The sequence below is a fragment of the Urtica dioica genome, chromosome 1, assembly GCF_054948205.1.
Source record: "Urtica dioica subsp. dioica isolate 48M chromosome 1, U.dioica_male_clone48M_v1_H2, whole genome shotgun sequence".
NCBI lineage: Eukaryota > Viridiplantae > Streptophyta > Magnoliopsida > Rosales > Urticaceae > Urtica > Urtica dioica.
The window spans coordinates 18,313,050-18,325,102 of NC_142756.1; the positions used below are offsets into that span (position 1 = coordinate 18,313,050).

Genomic DNA, 12,053 nt, shown 5'->3' on the forward strand with positions numbered 1-12,053 from the left:
ATCCAAATGAACAAAGCTTGAGCTAAATACTTGGACTCAAAAGTTCACAAACCTTTTCCAAGTTTAGTTTAATGTCAACTGACTCCACTAAAGAGTTGACACTGAAAATCTCTCGGTTCAAATGAATTTATTTTCTACTCAAGAATTCAACCTAATTATGATGAGCGGATCCACTGAATATTATCTATGTTTACCCTTCATGAATGTCATCAGCTAGTCGGGATTTACTAAATTACCATTTTACCCTTCTAGCTGTTATTTCCTCAACTCATTTGTCGCTTGTGAATAAGTCTCGAAGTCTCGAGAACAAGTCTCAAAGTCGAAGAGCTAAAAACGCTAGGTAAAATGAGGACCTAGGTACTTCGGATGAATCAAATGAGAAGCTTTCAATCTCTAAAACTTCGGATGAATCAAATGAGAAGAATAAGGCCTCTATTTATGAGGGATTACCTTCAACAAGGTAGTTTCCTCTTCTATAAAATATCACATATTCATGAGCCAAATTTGCCACTTAGCCCATAGAGTCACACAGCCAAACATAGTTAAAGCAAGTCCTTGGATTTGTTTCCTCTTTTATTTTGCTTCTCTCTTTCCCTTATGTTGGCCGATTCTCCGTTCCTTGTTTAAGGAAATTTGTTTCCTCTTTTTCTTTTGGCAAGTATCTTGATACATCAATGCACAAAATAATCTCTCTTTTCTTTGGGTGATGGGCGGCCAAGGCTCTCTAGAAGGAGCTTCTAGAAGCTTCTTCATTTGTTCATGACAACATGAGAAAAGCCCATTAAGAATTTTCAAATAAAACTTATGAAATGAAATTAATCCACAAGGCCCAATGAAAACATCATGGCCGAGTGATTTAGGTCATCATATGACCATGTCAAAAAATTTATTTACATTCATTTCATGCTATGTCCAAAAAGACAAAATTACCCTTTTGACAATTTTCGTAAAACTTGTCTCGTTCTTGTTTTGACTCAGCTTCTAGTTTAACTATTCCTACTCGATATGATTAGTGACAGTGACCTCATGGATCCAAATGAACAAAGCTTGAGCTAAATACTTGGACTCAAAAGTTCACATACCTTTTTCAAGTTTAGCTTATTGCCAACTGACTCCACTAAAGAGTTGACACTGAAAATCGCTCGGTTCAAATGAATTTATTTTCTACTCAAGAATTCAACCTAATTGTAATGAGTGGATCCACCGAATATTATCTATGATTACCCTTCATGAATATCATTAGCTAGTCGAGATTTACAAAATTACCATTTTACCCTTCTAGTTGTTATTTCCTCAACTCCTTTGTCGCTTGTGAATAAGTCAGAAACAATGTATTGACGAGGAGCTAACAAGTCACATCGTTTCATCCAAAAGAGTCAAGACTCAATTTGGACACTAGCCAGTTCATTTACTCACATTCCAAGGAACAAAGCATGAGGTGATATACATTGCATTTCAACAATCTTGTACATGAATTCCATATCTATGAGAACTTCACAAAGTTAATCATGACATCTTCACAACTTAGTACTTCACTAACAGGTCATGTTTTGAATAACATAGTGAGTCCGAACTCTGACTTTCTCAACTGAGAATACGTAAGCTGTGAAATGGCATGTCTCATTTCAGGATTAAGGTAAGCATGATGCAATTTATACGTAGTGACTTCGAGACATAAGAGGTTAAATGGTTTGTTCTTATCTTGTCTCTAGAAGTGCACTGGTCAATTCAGTACCTTTGGAAGATACCTTGAAGAACTATAGAGTCTCCAACTCTCAATGCCCCATAACCAGACATCATAGATTGCGAATATATCGTTTTAAGCAAACTACGAAGAGTTTGTTCATGCAAATCTACATTTGTCTCTTCATATGTTGTTAGGTTTGTTTATGGACTAAAGACTAAGATTTTATCATAAAGCTTCAGACAAGGAAGATTGAATGAACGTTTCAACTTTTATTAATAAATAAGCAACTACAAGCAACAGTCTTTGTGAGACTTTATTACATCAAATGTACAAAAGTAAAGACTATAACTCTTCTTGTGGGCACCATTGACAAAAAACTCCTACTTGATTCGACTACAAGGTTGGTCGAAGACCTTGTTCGCTAGGGCCTTGGTGAATGGATCTGCCAGGTTGTCCACCGTTGAGATCTTCTTCACTTCCACGTCTCCGCGTTGCACGATCTCTCGAATCAAATGGTATTTCCTCTCAATATGTTTAGAGTGCTTATGGCTTTGAGGTTCCTTTGAGTTAGCTACAGCCCCACTATTATCACAATAAAGGGTCATGGGCTCGTCGACGTTTGGAACGACTTCCAAATATATAAGGAATTTTCTAAGCCATACAGTCTATTTGGATGCTTCAGAAGCAGCCACATATTCTGCTTCCATTGTGGAGTCAGCAATGCAAGATTGATTAATACTCCTCCACGCAACAGCTCCCCCATTAAGGATGAACACAAATCCCGAAGTAGATTTCGTGGAATCCTTATCCGCTTGAAAATCGGAGTCGGTATATCCCGTCATAGTCAGGTCAGTACCAGAGTATGTATGCATCAAGTTCCTAGTTCTTCGAAGATATTTGAGAGCATGCTTAACAACAATCCAGTGCTCGGGACCAGGGTTAGATTGGAAACGGCTAACTACGCCAACTGCGAAATAGATGTCAGGTCTAGTGCAAAGCATAACATACATGAGGCTTCCTATGGTTGAGGCGTAAGGAATTTTCCTCATGTCTTCAATCTCTTGTGCAGTCTTGGGAGACTGGTCCTTAGAGAGTGAGACTTCATGCCTAAAGGGTGTTTGACCCTTCTTGGAGTCTTATATCGAGAAGCGATCCATCACATTATCAATATAAGATGCTTGAGAGAGCGACAGAGTCCGGTTCTTCCTATCTCGAAAGATTTGGATCCCCAGAATGTACGCGGCTTCTCCTATATCCTTCATATCGAATTGCTTTGCCAGCCAGACCTTAACATCAGATAATTTACCCACATCATTACCTATGAGTGATATATCATCGAATATAGTACCAGAAACACAACTTTACCTTCGTGCATTAACTTGTAAACGCACAGCTCATCTATTGACTGCTCAAAGCCAAAGGTCTTAACAGTTTCATCGAATCTAATATTCCATGACCTAGATGCTTGCTTTAATCCATAAATGGACTTAAGCAACTCATAAACCTTGGTCTCTTGACCTTCTTCCATGAAACTGTCTGGTTGAGCCATGTAAATGCGCTCGTCAAGATTTCCATTCAGGAATGCCGTCTTGACATCCATTAGCCAGATCTCATAGTCGAGAGCTACAACTATGGATAGAAGTATGCGGATGGATTTAAGCATCGTCACTGGCAAGAAGGTTTCTTCATAGTCAATCCCTTCTTGTTGGGTATATCCCTTAGCCACAAGTCGTGCTTTGAACGTCTCAACGTTCCCATCCGGACCCCTTTTCTTCTTGTATATCCACTTACACCCTAGAGGTTTAACCCCTTCAGGAAGGTCTACAAGTTTCCAGACTTTGTTGACATAGATCGACTGCATTTCAACTTTCATGGCGTCAAGCCAATGGTTTGATTCAGAACAAGACATTGCTTGGCTATAGGAAACAGGGTCATCCATGTCGGAGACGGCTACGAAAGTGTCTCCATAGGACATGTACCTGTCAGGCTTTTGAGTAGTCCCCTACTACGTCGAAGTACTACTTGACGAGATTCTGATGAGTTAGGTTGTGTTTCAGTTAAGGTAAGAACATTCCTTACAGATGAGGTAGAAGCTTGCTCACCCAACTTTTCTTCAAGCACAATTTTGTTTCTAGGTTTTGCATCCTTCATAAAGTCCTCCTCAGAGAAACGCGCATTCGTGCTAACGAAAGTCTTATCGGCCTCAGGACTATAGAATATGAAACCTTTGTTTTCCTTTGGATATCCAACGAACAGACATAATTCTGACCTACTGGCCAACTTGCTAGTCTTTTGCCTCAGCACGTGTGTAGGGCAACCCCAAATTTTGATGCGGCCAAGATTTCCTTTACGGCCAGTCCATCGTTCATAAGGAGTACCAGGAACCGTTTTGGACAGAATTTGGTTCAGAATGTAAGCGGCTGTTTCGAGGGCATATCCATTAGAGTTCGGTTTCTTCTCTCTGACACTCCGTTTTGTTGAGGTGTGCCAGGTGCGGTAAGCTGAGAAGCGATACCTTCTTCTTTAAGAAAGTCATTGAACTCTCCAGACATATACTCACCACCTCGATCGGATCGAAGGGTTTTGAACACTTTGCCAGTTTGCTTTTCCACTAAAGCCATAAAGACCTTAAATACGTTAAAGGTATCGGATTTGTGTTTGAGCAAATAGACAAAAACGTATCTTGAGTAATCGTCAGTGAATGTAACGAAGTATTCGTATCAACCACGTGCATGTTGACTGAGCGGACCACATACATCAGAATGTACTAGTTCCAGCAGCTCAGTGGCTCTTCGACCCTTATCGGAGAAACGTCGCTTAGTCATTTTTCCTTCTATGCAAGATACACAAGTAGGTAGTGAACCTATTGCAGAGGCTTGGAGTGGACCGTCCCTCACAAGTCTCTTAATCCTGTCTAGACTGATATGACCAAGTCTTAAGTGCCAGAGATATGTTGACTTTATTAGATCGGAGGATTCAGATAGTTTGATCCTCTTTGGCTCCCTAACTAGATCATTATCTATTTCGGTGTCCAAAAGAGAAGGTCGAGTGGTATAAATGTAAAAAAGACCATTCTTCATACATACATCAGTGACAAAAGAATTTGAAAAGAAATATGAATTCCATTCTTTATAAACTTTAAATAATAATCTTGCTCGAAAAGTTGAGCAACAGATATTAGGTTTTTCCCAAAGGAAGGAACATAATAAACATTATTCAAATTTAAAGTGCGATCTTCAAAAGACAGCGTCACGGATCCCGCAGCCTTCACAGACACCACGCTCCCATCACCCCACTTAAAGCAGAAGTCGCCATCCTCTAAGCTTTTGCTTTTCCTAAAACCAGTTAAGGAGCAGCAAATATGGTTAGTAGCAGCGGAGTCAATAATCCACGATGATACATTATAACCTACTAAACAAGCTTCGGTTATAAGTACAATACTTTTTTCCTTAGTCTTGAGGTAGGTAGGACAATTCCTACGCCAGTGACCAGGCTCATTGCAGTGGTGGCACTTGTCTTTAGACTTGTCCACCTTTGGAGCCTTTGGCGTCTTCTTCTTCTTTTGAACCTTAGGTTGATTCTTCTTCTCGGCCTTGCGAGGTCTCTTCTTAGATCTAGAGGTGGAGGCAATAGCATGTACCTCTCCTTGAGCCCTGTTTTTCATAGTGAGTCCCTCAGCGGTTTGAAGCTCGTTCAAAAGCTCGGCAAGTACTCTAGCTTTTTCATGGAGTAGTTCAGCTTGAAGGTATCAAAAGATTCGAGGAGAGTTTCCAAGATCATGTCTATTTTAGTCTCTCCATCAATCTAAGATCCAAGGATCTCCATTTCGTGTAGACAGCCAATGATCAGCATCATATGATCTCTAACGGGAGTTCCAGCCTTCATGCGACAGTTCATAAACTGTCGGACTGCTTGTTGCCTAGCTTGACGTCCTTGCCCTCCAAACATCTCATGGAGATTGTAGAGCATATCGGTGGCAGTCTCGATGTCACGATGTTGTTGTTGCAATACATTGTTCATAGATGCCAAAATATAGCACCTCGCAATCTCATCGGATCGAAGCCAGGCCGCCAAGGCGTCTTTCTCCTCTTGTGTCGAATCTTGATTCGTTTGAGGAGGAAAGGGGGTGGTGAGAACCCATTTGTGCTTGTCGACAGTAAGGACTATGTCGAGGTTACGTTTCCAGTCGACGTAATTGTCGCCTTCGAGTTTATTCGAGGAAAGAATGGTTGAGAGAGGATTGATATACATATTGCCTATAAGAGTTGAAACAAGTTTATGATTAGTCTTTGGTTTAGGATTTAAGTTTTTAACATTTGATAAAATCCAAAGGTGTTATAAACCAAATGATAATTTACTTCCTCAAGACAAGGCCGTAAAAAATCTCCATTTATAAGTAAATGACACATCATTAATGCTTAGCCAAGATGTCAATACACCAATTTCGACTAGCCACCTTTTAAATTGGTTTGATCATTCACATCCTTTCCCAGAGCCTCAAGGGAGGATTACTAAGGATTGAGTCTAAGTGGGCAACCAACCACTTAGTCCAAAAGATCAACTTTGAAAAAACAATCCCCCAAGAGGAGGCCTTGTCTTCATCGTCTCACTCTCGGACATAGCTCATTGAGCAATGATCGAAGCAAAAACGCCATAGAGTACTCCCATTGAAGAAAGGGTCACAAGAGTGACTCTTAGTCTCACGTTAACTGCTTCTTTCATTAGTGTTGGGGATCGTGGGTTATAAGCAACAAGTATAACCCTCCCACTTAGTTTTTGGAGTTGGTACATCGACTCTTATAAGTTCGGAAACGGATTTCCTAGTTATAGAGCGATAGAGCGGACAACTAGAAAAGAATCCTAGAGTTTCATGTTCAGAGCAATGTTACTGCATAAAGGCACAAGGTACATACTCGGATCTTTTCCTATTTTCTATTCGGGAAAGTGCATGAGGGAACTGTGAACTTCAACTTACTCGAACACTTGAAAGTTTGAGATTACACATCTTTATTTTTCGGCTTGTCTCCGAGGAGACCTTCCACTCAAATTTTCAAGAGCATATAGATTTTGAACATATGTGATATAGATATAGTTTTGAAAACATTTTGAAAACTTATTTGATTTGGATGACAAAATATTTTCAAGTTTGAAAACAAAAACGGTTTTCCAAAATTCAAACTAGTTTTGTAAAAATTCAATTTCAATTAAACTTTCAAAAATCAAAACATTTTAATCTTTCACATTATGTTTATAATCTTATAAAAAAAACATTTTTTCTCAAGAAAATTTACTCATTAGAGTTCTATAACTCATGGTAGTGGGGCTGAAAATCCGGATTTCAAAAAAACTGGACTTTCGGAACAGCCGCGCACCTCGGAGTAAAATCGCCATAACTGGAGGCTCCGATGTTCTTTTGACCCGAAACTAACTGCATTGGAAAGAGGACAAAAAGACCTTTAATTTGATTCAAGAATCATTAAATTTAGAATTTTTAGCGGAGAGGTATACCACATTTACCGGGTGTTTTCTCGAGCTCAAAGAATACTAGAAATAATTAAAAGTCGGACTTTGAGTGCGAAAAAAGAGTCGAGTGTAACGGAACGTTTTAGGAAGTTGTTAAGGATTTTATTTGTGTTTTATTAACATGGTAATAACATGGTATAAAAAAAATAACAACAAGCATAAAACGATTCAAGTAAATAAAAGAAACTAGTAAGACAAGAAAACTAGTCACAAAATTTACTAGAAATTTTCTCAAACTTAAAAACACGTTTTTCAATATAAAAATTAAAAAATGAACTGATTCTAATGTGTTTTAATAACATCCCAAACTCATAGAAAATCAATATGATTTTTAATTTAAAGGCATGAGCAATAAATAAATAAAAATCTAAGAAAACAATTCTAACTTGTCAGAAAATTAGTAAACTTTCGAAAACGATTTTCAAGCTTATAATTTTAATTACATGTACATGCATATCTTTGACCATAACTCTGATACCATTTCTTGGAATTGATCTTGGGTTAAGAAAAAGTTTAACGCTTCGAGCAAGCGGCGGAATATAAAAATTTTCTTTTAAACGAGAAAAACGATTTTACTAACCTAGACAAAGAGCAAGTACATGTAAATAAAAACTATTATGAGCATTAAAAATTTACTAAACTTTTTAAAAGATTGAACGTTGATGAGCCTTCGGAAGGTTGAAAACGTTCGTCTCCCCTCGCACCACGTCTCTCTTCTTTCCTCAGCACCTCGAGCAACCACGAAAGTTTCTATCACTAAAATCACTCGAGAGAAAAGGAATTAGTGATTGGGCACTTTTAAATACGACGACTCGAGAACAAGTCTTAAAGTCGAAGAGCTAAAAACGCTAGGTCAAATGAGGACCTAGGTGCCAAAACAAAAACGAAAGAAAACTAGAGAGAGAGAGAGAGAGGGAAGTCGGTCAAGGTAAAGAGAGAAGCTCTCAATCTCTAAAACTTGGGATGAATCAAATGAGAAGAATAAGGCCTCTATATATAGAGGAGGGATTATCTTCAACAAGGTAGTTTCCACTTCTATAGAAAATCACATATTCATGAGCCAAATTTTCCACTTTGCCCGTAGAGTCACACGGCCAAACATAGTCCAAGCAAGTCCTTGGATTTGTTTCCTCTTTTATTTTCTTCTCTCTTTCCCTTATGTTGGACGATTCTCCCTTCCTTGTTTAAGGAAATTTGTTTCCTCTTTTTCTTTTGGAAAGTATCTTGATACATCAATGCACAAAATAATCTCTCTTTTCTTTGGGTGATGGACAGCCAAGGCTCTCTAGAAGGAGCTTATAGAAGCTTCTTCATTTGTTCATGACAACATGAGAAAGACCCATTAAGAATTTTCAAATAATACTCTTATGAAATGAAATTAATCCACAAGGCCCAATGAACACATCATGGCCGAGTGATTTAGGTTATCATATGACCATGTCAAAAAATTTATTGACATTCATTTCATGCTATGTCCAAAAAGACAAAATTACCCTTTTGACAATTTTCCTAAAACTTGTCTCGTTCTTGTTTTGACATAGCTTCTAGTTTAACTTTTTCTACTTGATATGATTAGTGACAGTGACCTCATGGATCCAAATGAACAAAGCTTGAGCTAAATACTTGGACTCAAAAGTTCACAAACCTTTTCCAAATTTAGCTTTATGTCAACTGACTCCACTAAAGAGTTGACACTGAAAATCTCTCGGTTCAAATGAATTTATTTTCTACTCAAGAATTCAACCTAATTGTTATGACTGGATCCACTGAATATTATATATGTTTACCCTTCATGAATATCATCAGCTAGTCGAGATTTACAAAATTAGCATTTTACCCTTCTAGCTGTTATTTCATCAACTCCTTTGTCGCTTGTCAATAAGTCAGAAACAATGTATTGACGAGGAGCTAACAAGTTACATCGTTTCATCCAAAAGAGTCAAGACTCAATTTGGACACTAGCCAGTTCATTTATTCACATTCCAAGGAACAAAGCATGAGGTGATATACATTGCATTTTAACAATCTTGTACATGAATTCCATATCTATGAGAACTTCACAAAGTTACTCATGACATCTTCACAACTTAGTACTTCACTAATAGGTCCTGTTCAGAATCACATAGTGAGTCCGAACTCTGACTTTCTCAACTGAGAATACGTAAGCTGTGAAATGGCATGTCTCATTTCAGGATTAAGGTAAGCATGATGCAATTTATACGTAGTGACTTCGAGATATAAGAGGTTAAATGGTTTGTTCTTATCTTGTGTCTAGAAGTGCACTTGTCAATTCAGTACCTTCGGAAGATACCTAGAAGAACTATAGAGTCTGCAACTCTCAATGCCCCATAACCAGACATCATAGATTCTCCTAACAATCGTACTGAGGTCAATAGTCTTTTGACCCTTAGATTGCGAATATATCGTTTTAAGCAAACTACGAAGAGTTTGTTCATGCAAATCTACATCTGTCTCATGCAAATCTACATCTGTCTCTTCGCAAGTTTGTTTATGGACTAAAGACTAAGGTTTTATCATAAAGCTTCAAACAGACAAGGAAGAATGAATGAACGTTTCAATTTTTTATTAATGAATAAGCAATTACAAGCAAGAGTCTTCGTGAGACTTTATTACATCAAATGTACATAAATAGATACTACTACTCTTCTTGTGGGCACCATTGACAACATAAAGATTTATGCATATTCAAATATCATAAAGGCAATTTAAGGCAATTCATATATGAGTAGAGAAATATTTAAGGACACATTCATATGTTCATAAATAATGTAATAAAACATAAAGAAAGAAAAGATTCATCCTATCTGGAATAGTCATAAAAGACTACAGTCCAGAAAACCTCGGATTATTTGTGACACAACTCTTATGTTAAAAAATAAATCCAAAAATGAAAGTAATAAAACTAGCGGGAAATTTTAGATCTTGAGCTGGAACATGAACTTCTCAATAATTCGGGCTTGAATCCGACATTGCTGAGCAAGCTCACCAACACCATCGTGTTCCTGTAGATCTATTCTGCAACAAGAATAGAAGTATGCTCATGAATAATTATCCTCAAAAACAATTTTAGGATATCATGAATTTTTCGGTACATTACCAGCATTCTTCTTGTTTTTTTCAAGCTCGACTATGTACAAAGGACAGTTCCTCTTCCAATGGCCTTCACTGTTACAGTGGTGGCATTTGCCTACCATTTCACGCTTCTTCTCTTTTCCTTTTCCACTTCTCTTGAAGTTTCTCATTTCCTTGTTAGCGGAAGCTTTCCTCTTCGAAGTACTAGGACATGCCTTTGATGACATAGCTGCAGAAGACATGTTCTTCTTGGATTTCGGCAAAGAAATTTTGTCAGCATACATAGCTGATACTTTGTTCTTTCCTTGACGAGTGATAGACTCGAAAGTCTGTAACTCATTCAATAGCTGAGGCAATCTATACGTCAACTTATTCATGATATAGTTCGACGTGAACTGTATGAAATTACTCGTAAGGGAATTCAGGATAATTCCCACCTGAGTGACATCATCCATCAAAGCCCTATGGAGTTCAGCCTCTGTGAAGTAATTAGTCATTTTCATGACATGATCACTCACAGGAGTTCCCGCAATCATCCTGCTAGTGCACTTACGGGTGAGTTCAATACGGGCTTGCTCGCTCGGCATCCCAAACATTTCCTGCAGCGAGTCAAGGATCTCCATAGCAGTCTCCTTACCTTCCAACTTTGTTCGCAACGCATGAGATATGCTCGCGAGCATGTAGGCTATGGCTTTGTTGTTAGTCACAGTCCACCTGTCAAAATCATCCTTCTGCGAGCGAGATGAATTTGATGTCGGAAAATGAGGTCTCTCTTCAGTGAGGATCAAGCGAATGCTTTCACTCACCAGCACAATATTTAGGTTAGATTTACATTTCGGGAAGTTCTCACCAGTCAGGACGTCTTTTGACAACATGGCCATAATAGGGTTCGACATGATTACTAAAATATAAAAGCACATATATATTAGCAATATGAACAGAAACAAGCTATCAATAAGATTTAGGAAAATAAAAACATAATGCAACCAAGCACGAGATAAAATACTAAAGAAAAGAACCTAGTTTTTATATTCCATGGTAATCCATCAATAGCGATTGTGCGTCCCACTATGGTGGCGTAACGGAGTGCACCTAGTGAAAATCGAGAACCATCTCAGATTAATGAACAATCGTGGTTCATAACACTTTATAACTATGTTCACTAACTACCAATTAATTAGGAATCTTTGACCACATGAGCAACCACCGGTTGGATTCACGCATGAGTCAACCCAACATTTCAATAGAAATAGTATCACCCGAACGCACTGACTTAGCCAGTACACGCTGAACTCAACTCCCCACCTATTGCTAGAGACACAACCTTGTTATTGCAATCAGAAAAGCATGTCCTTAGGAGCAGATCACCATGTCTAAAAGACCGCCGATCAAGCAGGGATCTTTCATCCTCACGGTGTTGTGGCAATGTTGAAGGTCTACGACTCAATATACTTTCACTATTATTATTATTTTTATCTCCTAGCATTCACTTTCATCTAGGTGATCCACTCGAATTATCTAATCATATTAAAAATTCGAGTGTTTCTAAGCTACCCTTAAAAACAATTAAGTTTCGATATCGCTTAGTGATTAGGAATATCGTGACATCTAGTCTTGATTATCCTAATAGAATTCCTTCACATAAAAAGCTTCCAGCGAGGAGGAAAGACATAGTCTATTAATAACCCCTAAGCTTAGCCTCTTATCGGCTTGGTGACAAAGCTTCTTCGATCCGTTCAACTCATTTACT

At 38.1% G+C, this 12,053-nt stretch overlaps 1 protein-coding gene across 1 annotated transcript; it reads right to left on the minus strand.

Annotated features, from left to right (window-relative positions):
- Window positions 1-10,146: 10,146 nt before the first annotated feature.
- On the minus strand, window positions 10,147-11,199 carry LOC149407652 (uncharacterized). Its single transcript, XM_089621283.1, has 3 exons — window positions 10,941-11,199; window positions 10,586-10,781; window positions 10,147-10,246 (listed from the first exon to the last, which is right to left on the minus strand). The coding sequence occupies exons 1-3, from the start codon at window positions 11,197-11,199 to the stop codon at window positions 10,147-10,149; spliced, it is 555 nt and encodes a 184-aa protein (XP_089477409.1).
- Between the last annotated feature and the right edge of the window lie 854 nt (window positions 11,200-12,053).

Excerpts from the sequence above, each read along its gene's own strand:
- LOC149407652 (XM_089621283.1), bottom strand. The coding sequence starts at position 11,199 with ATGTCGAACCCTATTATGGCCATGTTGTCAAAAGACGTCCTGACTGGT. Across the intron at positions 10,782-10,940 it reads GTTGCGAACAAAGTTGGAAG|AGGCTGAACTCCATAGGGCT; the intron begins GTAAGGAGACTG and ends ATTACTTCACAG. Across the intron at positions 10,247-10,585 it reads AAGAACAAAGTATCAGCTAT|AATAGATCTACAGGAACACG; the intron begins GTATGCTGACAA and ends TTCTTGTTGCAG.